The sequence below is a fragment of the Dermacentor silvarum genome, chromosome 8 (genome assembly GCF_013339745.2).
Source record: "Dermacentor silvarum isolate Dsil-2018 chromosome 8, BIME_Dsil_1.4, whole genome shotgun sequence".
Classification (NCBI taxonomy): Eukaryota; Metazoa; Arthropoda; class Arachnida; order Ixodida; family Ixodidae; genus Dermacentor; species Dermacentor silvarum.
Window position 1 is genome coordinate 73,603,077 of NC_051161.1, and position 18,224 is coordinate 73,621,300.

The following is an 18,224-nucleotide window of genomic DNA, read 5'->3' on the forward strand; positions in this document are numbered from 1 at the left end:
AAAAATGCTCAAACAACAAGTTTATAACTCTAGAGAGATCAACAACAACCAATATCGCTTATACTGCCAGGTACAGTTGAGAGATCATCTAAAACGGACCAATGAGATGCATTGTTACAGCCTTTAATCGGCACCAATATTTTATAAATCAACTTTTGGAAAACCCATGTAACGGAGCAAAAATGTGCTTTTAAGTTACTGTCGACCATGTTAACGTTGTTTCGCTGTACATGTTTTGTCACGTGCAGTTAAGAAATTTACAGTGTCTATTTTTCCTTCTGATTTGAGGAATGGTAATACTTCCAGGTCTGATACATTTCGCAATTATTTACTCTTTTGAAAATATTGCCGTTGTATATTTTAATGAAACACTATGCTCACATATGCCTCGAAAATTTGGCTTTTCATTTCAAATGCAGGATATTTAATTAATGAATAATAAGGACCATCCTGTGCGCCGTTCCTGTGATTTTGAATAAGGAAACATGGGAGATTACTGAACTTTAAGTTAGAATAAAAATCAAAGGCGCTACAATGCAAACGCTACGAAAGAGCAACGTTGAAGGCACAAACAAAAAGACGACTGAATGGCTTGACCTGTTCCTCTCTGTTCCTCTCCCACAGTTGAAATACGTGTTTCAATTGCCTGGTAACTAAATCCAATAGGTCTAAAACGCTTACCGTATATGACTGCCCCGTACAAATCTTGTCCATTTATAGCGCTTTCAATTTCAAGCACTTAAGGAACAGTTACTTTTGAGCTTCAATGCATAAAACGACGTTTTGTTAAGAAAGTAACTGGAACGCCAATGTATTTCTCCGCAAAGCTAGGGAAGTAATATCTCGAAACTAGTGTCATCCTAAGAATTCGTCCCAAGTGGATTCGTCTTGCGAACTCCACGGCTAGAATTTGTAAATTGCAAAACGCTGTTAACTTACAAACACGACAAATGAAGCAGCTAAAGTGTTGAAAACGTTAAGCTATACTTGTTACGTAGCGGGGGGGGGGGGGGGGGGGGGGGTATGTACACGTCCCAAAGATTAATCAACGCAAAGGTTCATACGGTTGCTGGGGAGCGCATCCTGTTTCAACAATACATCTTGGAATGATGCTGTATGCTTGAAACACTGATTGGATACTTGAGTAGGTTAAGGCTACGGTGGTGTCTATAGATGCATCCTTTGTTAGAATTCTAATATGCTTCGAATCTCATGCAGTGGACCAAGTTTAAGGTTCTCTGCTGGAGCGATCGACATATCTTTCAGCGCGCAGCTGGAACCAAATGCGTAGCATGTACGGACAGTCCAAAAAAAGCACTTAATTGCGCATATAGACAACAGTAAATAAAAGTGCGATTTAATAAACGACGGCACCAGGAAACTGTGTCCCGAAATTGTGCAGAACACTGTATCAAGAAACGGCTTGCGGCCGTTCGCGGCCTTTATATCAACGGCCTGCACTCGCCACTGGAGGGCCTGTAGTGGCAGTCCTCGCGCAGCAAGTAGCGTTCTGCGCAGTCACCGCCGTTGCTTCCGTACTCTTCAGCCTCCTCGTTTCCGTGCCTGTTCCCGTACTCATCTCGCTGAGATTGTATCCAGCAGAGGCTGACGACCTCGGCGACTCTGCTTGAGTCCTGCCCGCCACACTTGGCCGCCAGGTAGTGCGCCTTACAGTGAAAGAAGCTGCGTTGAACGAGAGAAGGGAAGAAGCTGCAGTTCCTGGCGTTCGCGACAATCGTCAAAGCAACGTCTGATCACTCATGAAAGGTGCTTAATCGAGCTACATACATTGATCCGACTTTTTAAAGTAAAGCCATCGGCCATGCTATTATAGGCTCGCTAGATCACTGAAGCTCAAGCAACGCTGGGCTCGGTCAGTTATTGGGAGAGACGCCATTTAGGAGAACTCCGTGCGCAGGCTCCGTTCCTGAAACTTTGCTTGCTTACATCCGTCTTCCAGTCAGTGTTTGACTTTGATCAATAAAAAGAAAACAGTGGTGTTGCATTCGAAATTATTATTATTATTATTATTATTATTATTATTATTATTATTATTATTATTATTATTATTATTATTATTATTATTATTATTATTATTATTATTATTATTATTATTATTATTATGTGGTTTGTACACATATAACACAAGGACGCGAACGAAACAGGGAGGGCGCAAGCTGACAACTGCCACCGAGAGGGGCACAACGCCTGCCTACTCTTTCAGGAGGAGGGAATAGAGGAAAAAATAACACAAATGCGACATGGCATCTATTGTAGCCTTTTTCCCAACTGCATTAAAATACGAAAATAACAAAACGCGAACCCTTTCACGCACATAATGGCGTCATCGGCGCACCCATTCTGGTGCGATAAAATGCGTAAACAGAACTTTGGTCCCCGCTTTCGATTTCCTCACTTTCTTCCGCCGGGCGAATGATGCCACAGAAACAACAGAAGGGCCGGGCTTCCCAAACACCGCTAACTTGGCGAACATTTTCTGTGGTCGCCCGTCTGTACACAGCGGTTTAATCGACAATGGCCACCCCCGACGAAGTTGGTGGATCGTGGCTTAAAGAAGAGAACCCCTGTCTTCCTATCGCGTTTTCGAAGAGAGACACAGCCAGACAGCATCCCCGACTCGCTCATTCGCTGTCATTAGCTGAGTGGGGAGACCTCGAACCTAACGCGGACCGGAGCGCTCCGTGAACACTTCGTTGCAGCCACACCCTCCACAGCGACTCTGTCGACGCGAAACAACTCCCGTGTGTGTGATGTGGCGCTGCAGAGTCGCATTTGCGAAAAAAAAAAATAATAAAAACCACTCCTCCCTCATCGGTATGTTTGATAGCGCTGCGCGCGCTGTCTGTGGTTGCGACGGCACCATCGATCGTCATTTATGCCAGTGTCCTCCATTAGAAGCACAGAGATGATCGCTCTCCATTGCGTTAGCGCGATTAGACGGGGCCGCGGTCATTGTCTGCGCAGAAGATACCGGACCACGTCGTTCGTCTACGCGCATGGCAGCGACTGCACTATTGCGTGCTTTAAGGCCGGGTGGCCTGTGTGAGTGCCTTTGATTGCATGGGTTTTTTACTGCACTCGCATGCGTTCGCGAAGCAGTTCATTCATCTCTAACCTCTTCTCGGCTCCCGTAGCGGAGTAACCGAGCGGACTTTCTTCCGGTTGCTCTCATTTCCTATATTCTGCATTATTATATCCTACTCGTCACGGTGGCTCAATGGGCAATGGTGTTTCGACTGTTGTGCGCTAGGTCGCGGGTTCGTCTACGAGCCGCGGCTGCCGCATTACGAATGTCGCCTTCAGAGTCCTAAAACTGTCGTGTACTGCGCTTCAGCTGGACGGTATACGTAGAACACCAGGTGGTCAGGATCTATCCGAAGTTCCTCACTAGCTATTTATGCTTCTCTTATAGTTCCAGCCTTGATTTTGGACATCCCTCAATCAATCTTTACATTTCCATCTCCCTTTCTTCGTTCCGATCCAACAACTTTAAAGACTGGTTCAGGACCCTCTCTCACCCCAGAGTTTTCAACTTTTGGAGGTATTGCGATATTTTTGTCATTTGACATCTAATCTGTGTGTACAGTATTAGATATTAAATGACCCTCTCTGATCGAAAAGTCGCTATAAATGTTTTGGGTAATAGTGTATTAAGGTATGGCATAACGGTATATGGCCATTGCGTGAGCATTGGCAGAGTAGTGTTTAAAAAAACAGCATCGTATTGCTATGACTTAAACCTTAATGCCAAAAGCGACGTCTTCAAAACCTTGTCGATGCCGAACTTTATCACTCATTAATGGAAACTGTTGTGCTAAAACCATTTCTGCGAAAGCAACTGCGAGGTAAAGTACATATACTCACACGTTGCCTGCGGCCTAAGGATCCTTTCCTCTCACTCAAGTGTTGTATAAGAAGTGGCAAGAGAACACGAGACTACTATGTTTCTGTATTAATTTTAATAAATTATCACAAAATGTCATGCGTCTTAAAGCTACATATAAATTTTAAAAAAGGCTCTGAATCGCAGTGACATTTAGACTCCCCAGAGAATCACTCCATATTTTTCAGTGCTTTACGTTTGGTTAGATATGTTCGACTTTCTTTCTCCTTTTTTCTTTTTTAAAGGACTTTTCAAGTGGGTCAATTTCATTATAATGTTTCTGCTTCCTGCCAGGAACTGTCGTTCAAGTCCTATGTGGCTTTGGCAGGCCTGATTTGTGCTGTTTTCTTGTGACATTTTGCAATAAATTATTATTATTGCGATAGCAATTATATGGACACTCAAAAGCAGATTTCTGCCGTCGCCGTCGCCGTCGCCGTGAGGTTCCGTATGACGTCAATGGAGATGAAATCGTCGCCGCGCGCCGAACGCTGTATGTGCGAGTGAAAGGACGCGAGGGACGCGCGCTTTCACGGGGAGTGAACGCACGGCGGAGAACAAACGCGCGTTCTGCTCTGTGCTCCCTTAAGGGCTGCAGAAGTAGGCGTCTCTTTCCTCCTCTACAATCACCATATATGTAGAGCAAACGTGCCTTCTTCCGACGCACGAAAGGCCGTGGGGGGGGGGGGGGGAGAAGGGAGGGAAGGGAGGCAACGTTTAGCTGCGGCACCAAGTGCCTATTTATATCAGAGGCTCTGGCAATAGGGAGCCTACATGCAACGCCGTTTTAGGGTGGTGACAACACACCAAGATGTTGGCCGCTATTTGCCGCCAAATTTGGCGTGTAGCCATTTTGGTCCCCAGTCTTTCTGCATTTTTTTTTTGTCACGCTCTGATGTACACATGCTGGCACGCGATCTAATAAATTTCTTTAATATAGATTCGCGCCAATGTGCTCAAGAAACCTGCATACATCTTTAATATACTATTTGCATTTTCCTTTTATTTTAACGCATCAAACTTACTCTTCTATTGCATGTCGTGCGACACATGTAAAGCAACAAGTTATAAGGCACGATGGCATGCTCGTGGTAGGATTATCTCACGCCAAGAATGTGAACTGCATTAAGCATTGTCGTTGCCTTCCAGTTGTACATAATATATAAAGGGTGCTTTTCGAAGTCTGCTGTAATAAAGATTGTCCGTACTAGTCTGTTTAACTAAAAGGTAGACTTGCCGTGTACGGCGCGCAGACGCGCCATTTGCCTCTGGCTGCTGAGGCCAAAGTTTATTAAAAGAAGTTAATTAATTTCACGTCACCAAGGGTTGCAGGAAATGTGGTCGTCGGCTGGTCTTTCGCCATTTTGTGCCCCAGATTTCACCCGCCAATTTAGCTGGCGGCGGCAAGTGCCCTTACAAAGGCTGTCACCACCCTAAAACGGCGTTGCATGTAGGCTCCCTATCTGGCAACAGTCACCAACGCCGCACGCATTTTGAGCGAACGCGGGCAAAACGCCGACGGCGTCGACAACAGTTCTGCGTGTTGCCGGTGCTGCTGCATGTCCAAGTTTATACAGCTGATAAAGCTGCTATCATTACTCCGTATAGCTCTCTTCAAATTTGCTATCGCAATTGATGCTTCACCTTTCAGGTGAAACTGCGACAACTTTTATTGCGATAGCAATTATATGGACACTCAAAAGCAGATTTCTGCCGTCGGCGTCGCCGTCGCCGTGAGGTTCCGTATGACGTCAATGGAGATGAAATCGTGGCCGCGCGCCGCCGAACGCTGTATGTGCGAGTGAAAGGGAGCGAGGGACGCGCTCTTTCACGGGGAGTGAACGCACGGCGGAGAACAAACGCGCGTTCTGCGCCGTGCTTCCTTAAGGGCTGCAGAAGTAGGCGTCTCTTTCCTCCTTTACAATCACCATATATGTAGAGCAAACGCGCCTTCTTCCGACGCGCGAGAGGCCGTGGGGGAGGGGGGGGAGGGGGAGGGAAGGGAGGCGACGTTTAGCTGCGGCACCAAGTGCCTATTTATATCAGAGGCTCCGGCAACAGTCAACAACGCCGCACGCATTTTGAGCGAACGCGGGCAAAACGCCGACGGCGTCGACAACAGTTCTGCGTGTTGCCGGTGCTGCTGCATGTCCAAGTTTATACAGCTGATAAAGCTGCTATCATTACTCCGTATAGCTCTCTTCAAATTTGCTATCGCAATTGATGCTTCACCTTTCAGGTGAAACTGCGACAACTTTTATTGCGATAGCAATTATATGGACACTCAAAAGCAGATTTCTGCAGTCGGCGTCGCCGTCGCCGTGAGGTTCCGTATGACGTCAATGGAGATGAAATCGTGGCCGCGCGCCGCCGAACGCTGTATGTGCGAGTGAAAGGGAGCGATGGACGCGCTCTTTCACGGGGAGTGAACGCACGGCGGAGAACAAACGCGCGTTCTGCGCCGTGCTTCCTTAAGGGCTGCAGAAGTAGGCGTCTCTTTCCTCCTTTACAATCACCATATATGTAGAGCAAACGCGCCTTCTTCCGATGCGCGAGAGGCCGTGGGGGAGGGGGGGAGGGGGAGGGAAGGGAGGCGACGTTTAGCTGCGGCACCAAGTGCCTATTTATATCAGAGGCTCCGGCAACAGTCAACAACGCCGCACGCATTTTGAGCGAACGCGGGCAAAACGCCGACGGCGTCGACAACAGTTCTGCGTGTTGCCGGTGCTGCTGCATGTCCAAGTTTATACAGCTGATAAAGCTGCTATCATTACTCCGTATAGCTCTCTTCAAATTTGCTATCGCAATTGATGCTTCACCTTTCAGGTGAAACTGCGACAACTTTTATTGCGATAGCAATTATATGGACACTCAAAAGCAGATTTCTGCAGTCGGCGTCGCCGTCGCCGTGAGGTTCCGTATGACGTCAATGGAGATGAAATCGTGGCCGCGCGCCGCCGAACGCTGTATGTGCGAGTGAAAGGGAGCGAGGGACGCGCTCTTTCACGGGGAGTGAACGCACGGCGGAGAACAAACGCGCGTTCTGCGCCGTGCTTCCTTAAGGGCTGCAGAAGTAGGCGTCTCTTTCCTCCTTTACAATCACCATATATGTAGAGCAAACGCGCCTTCTTCCGATGCGCGAGAGGCCGTGGGGGAGGGGGAGGGAAGGGAGGCGACGTTTAGCTGCGGCACCAAGTGCCTATTTATATCAGAGGCTCCGGCAACAGTCAACAACGCCGCACGCATTTTGAGCGAACGCGGGCAAAACGCCGACGGCGTCGACAACAGTTCTGCGCGTTGCCGGTGCTGCTGCATGTCCAAGTTTATACAGCTGATAAAGCTAATATCATTACTCCGTAAAGCTCTCTACAACTTTGCTATCGCAATTGATGCTTCACCTTTCAGGTGAAACTGCGACAACTTTATTATTATTATTATTATTATTATTATTATTATTATTATTATTATTATTATTATTATTATTATTATTATTATTATTATTATTATTATTATTATTATTATGTTGGCTTGTATGACTTCTTGTCGACCAGAGATTGGGCCCTGGTCACAGATAAAACCAATGTTGATGACCAAATAGATAAGTTTACGGAGCTTCTTTTGAGCGGTATGCGCCAATACATTCCTCAGTACAGTCCTAGGCGCTCTAAATATACCCATCGGTTCTCATCTGAACTTATAATTGCCCTAAAGCATAAAGATCGCGCGCACCGTAAATCCAGAATTCCTGTGCCTAATGAGTGGAGAGAAGAATTCCGCTTTTTTCGAACTCTCTGCAAACGCCTCTATAAGCGGGATCATGACGCATATATTGCGTTCTTGGAGAAGAGCGCCTCGGACCGGCCGGCGGAATTTTGGAAGTATATCCGCAAGGGCGTACCAGTAATCGCGGAGAGTGTTTTCGCCTGCTCGACTCTAGTGGAGTAGAAGTCCAAGCAGTCGGGGATTGTTTTGCTGCCCATTTCTCTTCCTTATATAAACCTTCAGGCTTCAACGCTGGTGTCAGTCAGCAGCACACAACGGCTCTTACATCTAGTCCTGTGTTGTTTGATGCAGAGCTGATCATCGAATGCCTTAAGCGCTTGAAGCCCTTCCCTATCTTGCGGTCCTGATGGCATCCCTTCCGCAATCTTAAAAGCGTACGGCGGTACATTTGCCCCAGTATTGACATCTATATTTAATAGCTCTCTGAATACTTCCACGTTCCCTCACATGTGGAAAACTGCTCGTGTTTTTCCTGTATTTAAGTCTGGCTGTAAAACCGATGTCTCAAATTATCGCCCGATTTCTCTTCTCTGTGCCACGTCTAAGTTTTTTGGGCTTGCTCTTCACAACGTATTGTCTTGTACTGTGAAGAACACATTGATTCCGAATCAGCATGGATTCCTCACCGGCCGCTCCACTATCACAAACCTCGCAAGCTTCATGACACATATCTCCGCGCCAGTACTTCAAAGGGGGCAAGTAGACACCATATATTGCGACCTCAGTATATAAAGCTTTTGATGTGGTAAGCCACTCACTGCTTCTCATCAAGCTTACACACTTTGGTGTTGACTCGTCAATTGTAAATCTCTTGCGGAGTTATCTTATTGGTAGATCATGTTTTGTTAACGTCAATGGCCAAACGTCTTCTTCGTACATGGTAACCAGCGGTGTTCCTCAAGGATCAGTGTTAGGACCACTCATTTTTTTTAATTTTTATTAATGACGTTCTTTCCGCCATTCGGATTTCTTCATTCTTCCTGTATGCCGATGACATAAAGATTTTTAAGGCAATTCACACTGTTAATGACTGTCGCATCCTGCAGTCTGACCTGCTTTCTTTTTATAAATGGTGCACAGATAATAACCTCACCTTGAATGCTGCTAAGACCAAAGTCATGACTTTCACCCGCAAAACAGCAAGCATTTCTTTTTCTTATTCAGTAGATTTTGTACCATTGTGTAAGGTCCGTGAGATAAATGATGTGGGTGTACTTTTTGATACAACCTTACACTTTTCAGCTCACAGTAAACGCGTTTCATTGCAGGGAATGCGCACTCTTGGCTCTGTTTGCAGACTATTGGGAGAATTCAATTCTCCTATACACCGTTCCGCAAGTTGTACACAACAATCTGCCTTCCTCAACTCTTCCTCAACTGCCCTTCTCCTCCTCTTTGTTTTGCATTGACTTTGCGCCTTGTAGTATGTACACCCTTGTTTTCAAGTTAGTTTTTTTTTATTCATTCTTTTTTTTTTTACTTTTATTCCCCTGCCAGATTTTTCTTGTACTTTTAATTTATGCGCGCACCAGTCGTCAGACCTTAGGCGGGACGGCCTCGCGGCCTCCCATCCCACCCCGGGCCTAACAGGCCCGGAACAACACCCCCTGCAGTCTCTGCAGCACACCAAGGGCTTCCATCCCGGCCTCATACGTGCCGCCACAGCCTGCCGGTTTTGCTTCTCCCAGCCATGGCGACTCCACCCTATCCTCCTTTCTCCCCCACTTACCCCTTCCCGTTGGCGCTGAGCCGTGCTCCCTCAAGGGCTGCAGATGATAGCGTCAACATTTCCCTTTCCACATGAACCACTTACTACTACGTCAGACCTTATCGGTGTTCCTGGGGACGGTAAATTGATTGACTGATTGTGAATCTCGAAAGTGGCTTTATAGACACGGGACAAGAAGTTACCCCCGCAGAGTGAGTGGTCATGTCCTCATTCTATTCTCATGTTAATATAGGTGGCCAAAATGACGACAACACTCTAATGGGTTCCAGGGGAATAATTGCGTCCTCAACCGTACTTGTCGCAGTTGCTGCAGTTGGCCGTGATCATGTCGCTGAACGTTTGATACATCCCCCGTGCGCCGCAGCCTCCGCTCGTCGTGACCAGCCAGGCGTTGGCGTTCACGCTCACGCATCCCGTGAATTGCGCCCACTGGCCGCGGAGACCGTGGTAGCCTCGCCCGCACGAACCGTGGAGTAGCAGCACCGCCGTCAGCGCGCGCAGCGTCGGATGGACCGGTATTACTGCGTACAAGAAAGCCCATCTATACTGCGGACAAGATATACGATGGCAAAGCGCGCACAAATAAGGATGCTTCTGAAAAAAGAAAAAGAAAAAAAAAATAGGCGGCGATTTAGCGGTACATGCAGGAGAAATGCGTTCACGCTCGGAAAAATAGTTTTGCATGTAGCACGTACTGAGCAATGGAAAGCGGCATCGGGAGCTTCTCATGCTGCTCTACAATTTTCTCATTGACACTTTTCATCTAATTATATTATTTGTGAAGTTGATTAATTAATTGTGGCAATTATCCACTCAATTAGGCGGAATGCAGAAAATAGTCTCCAAATTTCCAAGCGACGGCAAATTATACATTACCTTGATTCTGTCCAGCTACGTAGCCACATGCATATTTTAAAACTTTGACCCAAGTTAACTGAAACATCCCGTATAACCGCTTATCTAAGCTCTCAGGTCCTCTCTCTACGTCTACCACGTGACCGGCTTTCCACTCTTCACACACATGCACTTTCTTTTTTCCACTTCGATTCTCCTAATGCTAACGCATTAAAAGTCCCATCTTCTCATCCGCGTTAGTATAAGCCGGAGAAGAGAAAACAAGTAATTGTCATTTAGAATTGGGAAATAAGACAAAGTTGACCGCTCGGTGTTAAATTTGGCTTATTGCTCTGCTTTTCGCTTCCGCGTTTGGGCAAATGCGGAACCATTGCACGTGGACGCTGATATATACGTGTCTGTTCCGAGCGCCGTAAAATGCTGCCGGAATAGTTGGCTCAGTGATTCATGTGCGTAAGCTTCCGGCCCCGTAGCTTTCCCTCCATTGCCACAGAAAATCGTCCACGATACAAGTTTAGCATATAGCGTATTTGCTTGTATAAGGTTTTTGAGGCATCCCATGTATTTGCAGTGAGAGCTGCTTGACGGACACTTTGTGAGTTTGTTCGCTTAGCTCTACGCAGATGGCCACGTAGCCTAACTAGAGAGAGAGAACCATTTAATAAATATCCTGAAGTGGCAGCATGCTTCTAGCATCCTACTCCAGACGGATATTATGAAATGAAATGACATGCACAGTGCACGTCACCGATACGCTACATACAGAGCCGAAACACAACGCGCAACACACAAAGTATCCTATTGAGGTTCTAAGGAAGGCTAGTAGTTGCAAGTTAGTCTAACCACTGAGCTACCTATAAAGAAAGCCTTAAAATGGCAGATCAACATTAGATTAAATTGCACCGATAAGGTATTCTAAATATATATATATATATATATATATATATATATATATATATATATTCACTAATTTGGAAGAAGTCGGTTGGTTTTTACTAGATAAAATGAAAGGCAGGTTTTTTTTTTTCATTACTTTCACGCTTTCAGCACCGGTACGTTGGAGTAAACGTCACTTATTTGAATACATTTTTTCATATTTAAGCCGTTTTGGCTTAGGAAGTGTTCTCAAAACTTTCGAGATCGAGTACGTTCCTTTAAAATTTATTATGGTCATTTTTAATTGAAAATAATTTAACTAGAACGGAGCAGACGCTCTTAACATTTATGATGTCACGGTGATCTGGTGCTGTAAAACTTCAGGGTGGAGTCGGGGCCCGTCTTTTGTTTTCGCGTCTTTTATGACTTACCAAATCCTCTCTCACGTTAAGGTTGGTCATTTTTCTACTATAGCAGAAGCGTAATTTCCTAATACAGCTTAACTTAGCCGCTTATTAAAGCAGCTTAATACCTGCCTTAGTCTTAAGTGAAAGATCCGACAGAGTAAGGTCCGCGTATGTATAAGGCCCGACAGACACCACTAAACCTGGAGAAATGCTCCAGTATCTGTGAAAATAAAAGAGCTTATTTTTCGCGGCAACCACATGAATGGAAATATATCTTGGGTTGTATAGGAGCATATCTGACTGGAACGCTCGACCGTGTACCAGCGACGTGACTATATATATATATATATATATATATATATATATATATATATATATATATATATAATGTCCACCAAACTGAGCCATTTTGTTAGAACCAGAAACCAGACATTTCTTCAACCAGAAAGTATGCACATATGTGCCATCCAATGCGTTCTCATTGATGGTATAATTTATTAGCCCGGCTGGAAAGCGTCTTCTTTCCTTGTGTCCACGCCAGCGTGCACAAGGGACGAAGGCACCTCCCGAGTGACACCGCGGAAGAGCTGCCATGCACCTATACAGAAAAGTTGCCCAGCGTGTAAAACGGTAGCTGCGCCAACCATCGGGCACTTGCTGTGGGAGTGCCCAAAGTATGCAGCCCTCCGACGAAAGCACCGTGGTCAAGTGGCCAGCTTCAAGGAGTGGATCCATCCCTCGGTGGAGGCCGATAGTGTCCTGCGAGCGCTGTTCGCCTTTGTTGCGGAATCGGGTATTCTCCGCATGGTGTAACCGTGCGGGGAAGCATTCCTCGGTGGCTGGCCCAGTCCTTACCTCCCAATTCCCCAACTCTATTACCTTTAATAGGCCGATGAGCCATCCCTCTTTCAAAAATTCACTTGGTATGTTATCGCTAAGACGACTTGAAGGCGGAAGCTCAAGTGTCGATGCATTAAAGAGTGGCCGCCTTAATTCGCTTAGTTTCATTCGCTTAGTCATCGCCCTTACTCATCTTCTTAAATCGCTCACTCTGAAGACGATGACGACGGTAAGCCGCACATCATCAAAATTGTTGCGTGAGCGTGGGCATATAGGTAAGACAGATACGAGCCATTGTTGATTATCGCACACCATCGATATCGCTACGTGAGTGTTTGCATACAGGTAAGACATACGGGGGTATGCGCCATTGTTGATGATAGTTATTGTACCTTTCGTGTCGTCGACGCGTTTTCGCTCAAGGACTTTGAAGGTCCACTGAACGAAGGGTTTTGCCTTAATAAAGCTTTACCATACCGTTCGCTTGTTCCGCTACGGAAGCTGAGTGGATATATGCTGTTGCGCTGCCGAGGACGAGCTCGCGGGTTTGAGTCCAGGCCGCGGCGCCCGCCTTTCAATGGGGGTGAAATGCAGACTGTTGGTGGCCAGAATGAATCCGGAGCTGTCCGCTACGGCGTTTCGCATAACCCATTGTGCCTGTGTCGTGACCTTAAGCTCCATTACCCGAAGGAAAAAAAAAATTTTTAAAGACTTCTCTGGCTAGTTGTCTCATGCATGCCTATCTAATTTTACTTGCCGTGCAAGCATGGCTGGACGAAGGCAAATAAATATAAAGAAGTGCTTAGTCCAGTTTTCTTACAGTCCTCTGCCTTTGTCTTCGCGTATTTGTGTAGCAAGCAAATAAGGTTACTTTATGCATGTATGCAACCAGCCGAAACGTTAGTCAAATTGTATTTCGCACATTTGTCTTCTGCAAATCGCATAGGATCCATTGAGCATGATTTATTGTATATATATATATATATATATATATATATATATATATATATAGCCGGGCCAATATATATATAAATATATATATATATATATATATATATATATATATATATATATATATATATATATGAAAAGTTCGTCAGTCACAGCTACTTTTAATTAACATATCTGTTCATCAATCACGCATCGTGCACCGTTACGGACCAGTAAATTATAATTTATTCGAATCCGTCCTCCCACCCTTAAGCTAAGTATAGAAACGCTGATTTTGGGTTTTTGAAGACGTTTAGATGGCCCCTATAAACTCGGGATCATGCAAGCAGCGCAAGCTGAAACTTGTTTGGTGGGAACTGGCCAGCTCAGCCACCTACGCAATGCAGGCGTGCACCGTCGGCTAAAGCGCGTCGCGGCAACGAGCGAAAGAGAATTCTCGCTACCCAAGCAGGGCATTCGTCATAAAAAAAGCACTATTGTTGTAGTTGTTGTTGTTGTTGTTGTTGTTGTCGTCGTTGTTGTTGTTGTCGTTGTTGTTGTTGTTGTTGTTGTCGTTGTTGTTGTTGTTGTTGTCGTTGTTGTTGTCGTTGTTTTGTTGTTGTTGTTGTTGTTGTTGTAGTTGTTGTTGTTGTTGTTGTTGTTGTCGTCGTTGTTGTTGTTGTCGTTGTTGTTGTTGTTGTTGTTGTCGTTGTTGTTGTTGTTGTTGTTGTTGTTGTTGTTGTTGTTGTTGTTGTTGTTGTTGTTGTTGTTGTTGTTGTTGTTGTTGTTGTTGTTGTTGTTGTTGTTGTTGTTGTTGTCCTGAGTAGTTGTGGCGCATAGCCACAGTGGGGTATACCCACAGGGTGGTTAAATTAGGTGCATAAAAACATGGGAATTAAAAATTTGAACGTTGGAGCTTAGAAAGTAAAATTTTTGTGAGAGGAAAAAAGCAACCAGAAGAAAACCGTGAAAAAAAAAAAAACACTACTTACGTGGCCGCTGTACAAAAAAAAAAAAAAAAAAAAGAAAACAGCTATGTAATGAACGCGGCCAGCCAGTGTACGCAAAGAAAAAAAAAAGACGATGTTGGGACACGCAGATGGGCATACAGACCTATTTAAGACTTTAACCTCCATCTTCCGATTCTTACTTAGCCAGTATAAAATTTTGCACCCTATTGGACATTTCATTTCTACCTATACCCGGTTCTTGGCTAATACCCCGTGGTGGGTACGCGCCAGTATATCCAAAGGATCTACATCTACGTCTACTTCTAAATGTAACGGCAGGTGCAGTGGCGAGGGCGTCGATAGCTAGCCTAGCCAATAGACCGATCCCACCGACCGATCTGCGCATGCGCCGGGTTTCCGGACGTAGCACTGCCACCATCTTGGTTGTAGTCAACTGGTCAACTACACCACCGCAGTCCGCGCTCGTTGAGTAGAGCGCACGAGCTTCCCAGACATCTCTGCGACTACACCACCGAGAAAACTTCGTCATGTATTTTAATAAATTACATCGGCTATTCATTGCAGCATGCGAGGCGAACGTTGAAGAGTGTCTGCTGCTCTTTCATTTCGGTTGTTACCCGCTAATTACGCGTTGAGTATCGTATTTGTTCGAGCTTTGTATGTAGTACATGCTAAGCTACGCGGTCGTATTGCGTTACTATTTTTGCACACGTGCATCACGGTGACTTCAACGTTATGTTTGTTCAGCGACGGACATAATAAGATTTGTACACCTTTGGAGACAGGTTTGAAATGCGACGCCGAAACTTTCGTGCCCTAATGATGCTTACCTATACATGTGTTTTGAGCACAACTTGCAGACTTCGGTAACAGCGATATCTAGAAGTTCTTAGGTAAGTAAGCTAGGCGGCGTATTTAACAGCGGAGCTGTTAAAAACGCCGATAGCCAATCATCGCCAAGCCATCGATAGCCAATCAATAGGTAATCGATAATTGATCAATAATAAATAGATTACGGAAAATTCTGGGAATGACTTGGTAGTGCTCAGCCTAGCCCAAATACGTGGCCAATGCCTTGCGGTAGCCAATCGATAGCCGATCAATAGCTAATCGATAAACGACAAATAATCAATAAATTCCGGGAAATGCTCTTGCGCATGTTCATGTTCTCGCTCATGTTCGGGTGGCACAGTTGAGCTCCCGGGAACTTCACGCTGGCAGGTGAAAATAAAAAAAGAAAGCCATGTGCTTAAGTCTTATAACACTTTATTTATTTATTTATTTATTTATTTATTTATTTATTTATTTATTTATTTATTTATTTATTTATTTATTTATTTATTTATTTATTTATTTATTTATTTATTTATTTATTTATTTATTTACAATACCCTCAGGGCCCAAGGGCATTACAGAGGGGAGTTGGTGTTCATTACAAAAACATTGAACAAAGAGCAGTAAATATACATATTATGTCAAATATAAAAGAGGCTCACAATGAAAAAAAAAGGTTTATTTAAAATCAAATATGGGCTTTTACGTGCCAAAACCACGAGCTGATAATGAGGCACGCCGAAGTGGGGGACTCCGGAATAATTTGTACCCCCCGGGGTTCTTTAACGTGCACCTAAATCTAAGTACACGGGTGTTTTTGCACTTCGCCCCCCATCGAAATGCGGCCGCTATTCGTCCCCGTGTTTCTTCTCGCGCTCTGTATTACCAGAACCACCTATTATTCCGTTGGATCCACGTCTCTCGAAGCTTTCGCTCTTTAGGAAACACACAGAATCCGAACCCTTTGTCCCTTGTGTGGTTGTTGTAGCGCCCATGGAGGAACGCAGCAGGTGAATCCTCCCATCGCACGATGGCTCTCCACGAACCATAAAAATTGCCACAAATCGTTCAGAAACAGGGCGCACAGGCACTCCGGGCGGCTGGAGTGGCCGGATGACTACAACTACCAGCATGCACCGCGGCAGCGGTGGCGTCGTGAAACTGGCCGGCGAGATCGGTCTAATCATACGTGATCACAGCTGCAAGATTTCAGAAGCGAATGATGCTGCAAGAATTCTCTGTACTGTGTATATAGCAAATTCCGCGGATATTGAACACCCTGTTGTACCCCTGGAAAAGTAATCTATGTCAGTCGAGAAAAGTTGAAGTAACTATTAGTAGGCTGCGCTGTCGCATACCTTCTTTAAATTTCTATTTACACAGAGCTGGTCTGGCACCTTCACCGATTTATCATATGGTTAGGGAAGATGAGACCATAGAACATTTTTTTTATTTCTTGTTTACAATTTATTAGCCTAAGAAAACGAACCCTAGAAACAGCACTCCGTCTTCTTGGAATAGATTTAACTGTTCAGAATGTCCAATCTTTGGGTGCCTCTACACTTGAGCACAGCGATGGGAAGGTTAGCGCTGCCATCCAAGACTTTCTTTTAGGTTCAATGACATTTGAACTCTGAATACAAAATTTTTATGCCTCCTTTTCTTTGACCCAAATAGAATTTGAATTGTTTTATTTTTATGGTTATGGTATAATTTTCATTGCTTACAAAATCACGGAGGTCTTAATCTCTATCTTACGATTCTAACTTAGCCAGTATAAAATTTTGCACTCTATTGGACATTTTCTTTCGACCTACCCGGTTCTTGGCCAATCCCCCGGAGTGGGTATATCCACTCTGGGAGATTGTCAGTATATCCCAAGGATCTACATCCACATCTACAGCTATGCCATAGCTCCCGTCTGAGTTTTTTCTAACACGTTTTCGCGTAAGCATTTAGAAGGACACTGTTGTTTAGAAATACTTCAGGAAGAAATGGAAATAATGTTTGAATACGAAGTAGCTATTACTAATGCGAACGTGAAGCTCTGTCTCGCTCTTCCTCGAGTCAACGTGAGCTTAATATAGAACGAGAGAAATTAAGCCAGCAACACATCCAGCAAATCAAGTTGAAGGGAAAGATTTCACCTACCTAGGCAAACATACCGACGCATACAATTCAACGCGCTGCGAAATCAGATAGACAGATGGTCACATGGCACTATCCGCCACACCTCCTTCAGCCGCGACTCCGAAAGAAAACAACCTCAGCTGTTGCTTTGTGGGCTTTGCCAGTGGGGAGCCAACAGTGCCCGCTCTCAAACGTGGATGGAGGGCCAATGCCTCCTTCAATTCTCAATTATCAGGTGACCGGTCGCAGATCGGCCACTTCCGAACAGTAATATATATATATATATATATATATATATATATATATATATATATATACAAGATTCTGTTGGATGTTGTCTGAAGCGCGGCCCACTTTTCTTATAATTATTACATCAATGCCATTATGACATCATTAAGTTGTCATGCAGTCACACTAACTTTACCTTGTGTGCTATGCTTGTACGTTTTCCTGCCTCATTTGTTTAAAAAAAAGCAATATGTCCATATACACTTTAAGGGAGTCTTATGATCCCGAAAGATGAAGGCAAATTAAGAAAGGTATTAAATAGTGCAGAATACAAACTTACGCATTGCGCTGTTTGTATCTCTTCAAGAGCTTCCACGAACCACGGACAGCGTTATAGCAGAGCCGCGAGTGTTGAGTCGTATATGCGCAAACCCCGACGGCAACCTTCATCTGCTTGCTGAACAAGGACAATTTGAGCCCGCGCTTGAGACTCCAGGCATGTTCCGGGTATCAGGTTTACCCCTTATCGTCTGTTGTTTTCCTGTTTCTGTGCAGAGCGTTTTCGCACACTGCCATAGGAGCACAGAATGTTCCAGAGCCGCACGTATACTGAGCCGGGAAAGACGCACGGAATAAGAGGCCAAATCTGCAACGCCCTGGCGTTATCGTTACCGACAGAGAGAAGTAGAATAATATGATGGTGAGAGCAGCACCGAACGCAGGCGCTGACCTGTGTG

The 18,224-nt window shown here is 44.9% G+C and overlaps 1 protein-coding gene across 1 annotated transcript; it reads right to left on the reverse strand.

The window, feature by feature from the left end:
• Positions 1 to 1,044: 1,044 nt before the first annotated feature.
• LOC119462704 (serum amyloid A-1 protein-like) lies at positions 1,045 to 17,945 on the reverse strand. The gene is made up of 3 exons (XM_037724000.2): positions 17,828 to 17,945; positions 9,712 to 9,937; positions 1,045 to 1,683 (listed from the first exon to the last, which is right to left on the reverse strand). The coding sequence occupies exons 1-3, from the start codon at positions 17,829 to 17,831 to the stop codon at positions 1,443 to 1,445; spliced, it is 471 nt and encodes a 156-aa protein (XP_037579928.2). The 5' UTR covers positions 17,832 to 17,945; the 3' UTR covers positions 1,045 to 1,442.
• Positions 17,946 to 18,224: the final 279 nt, after the last annotated feature.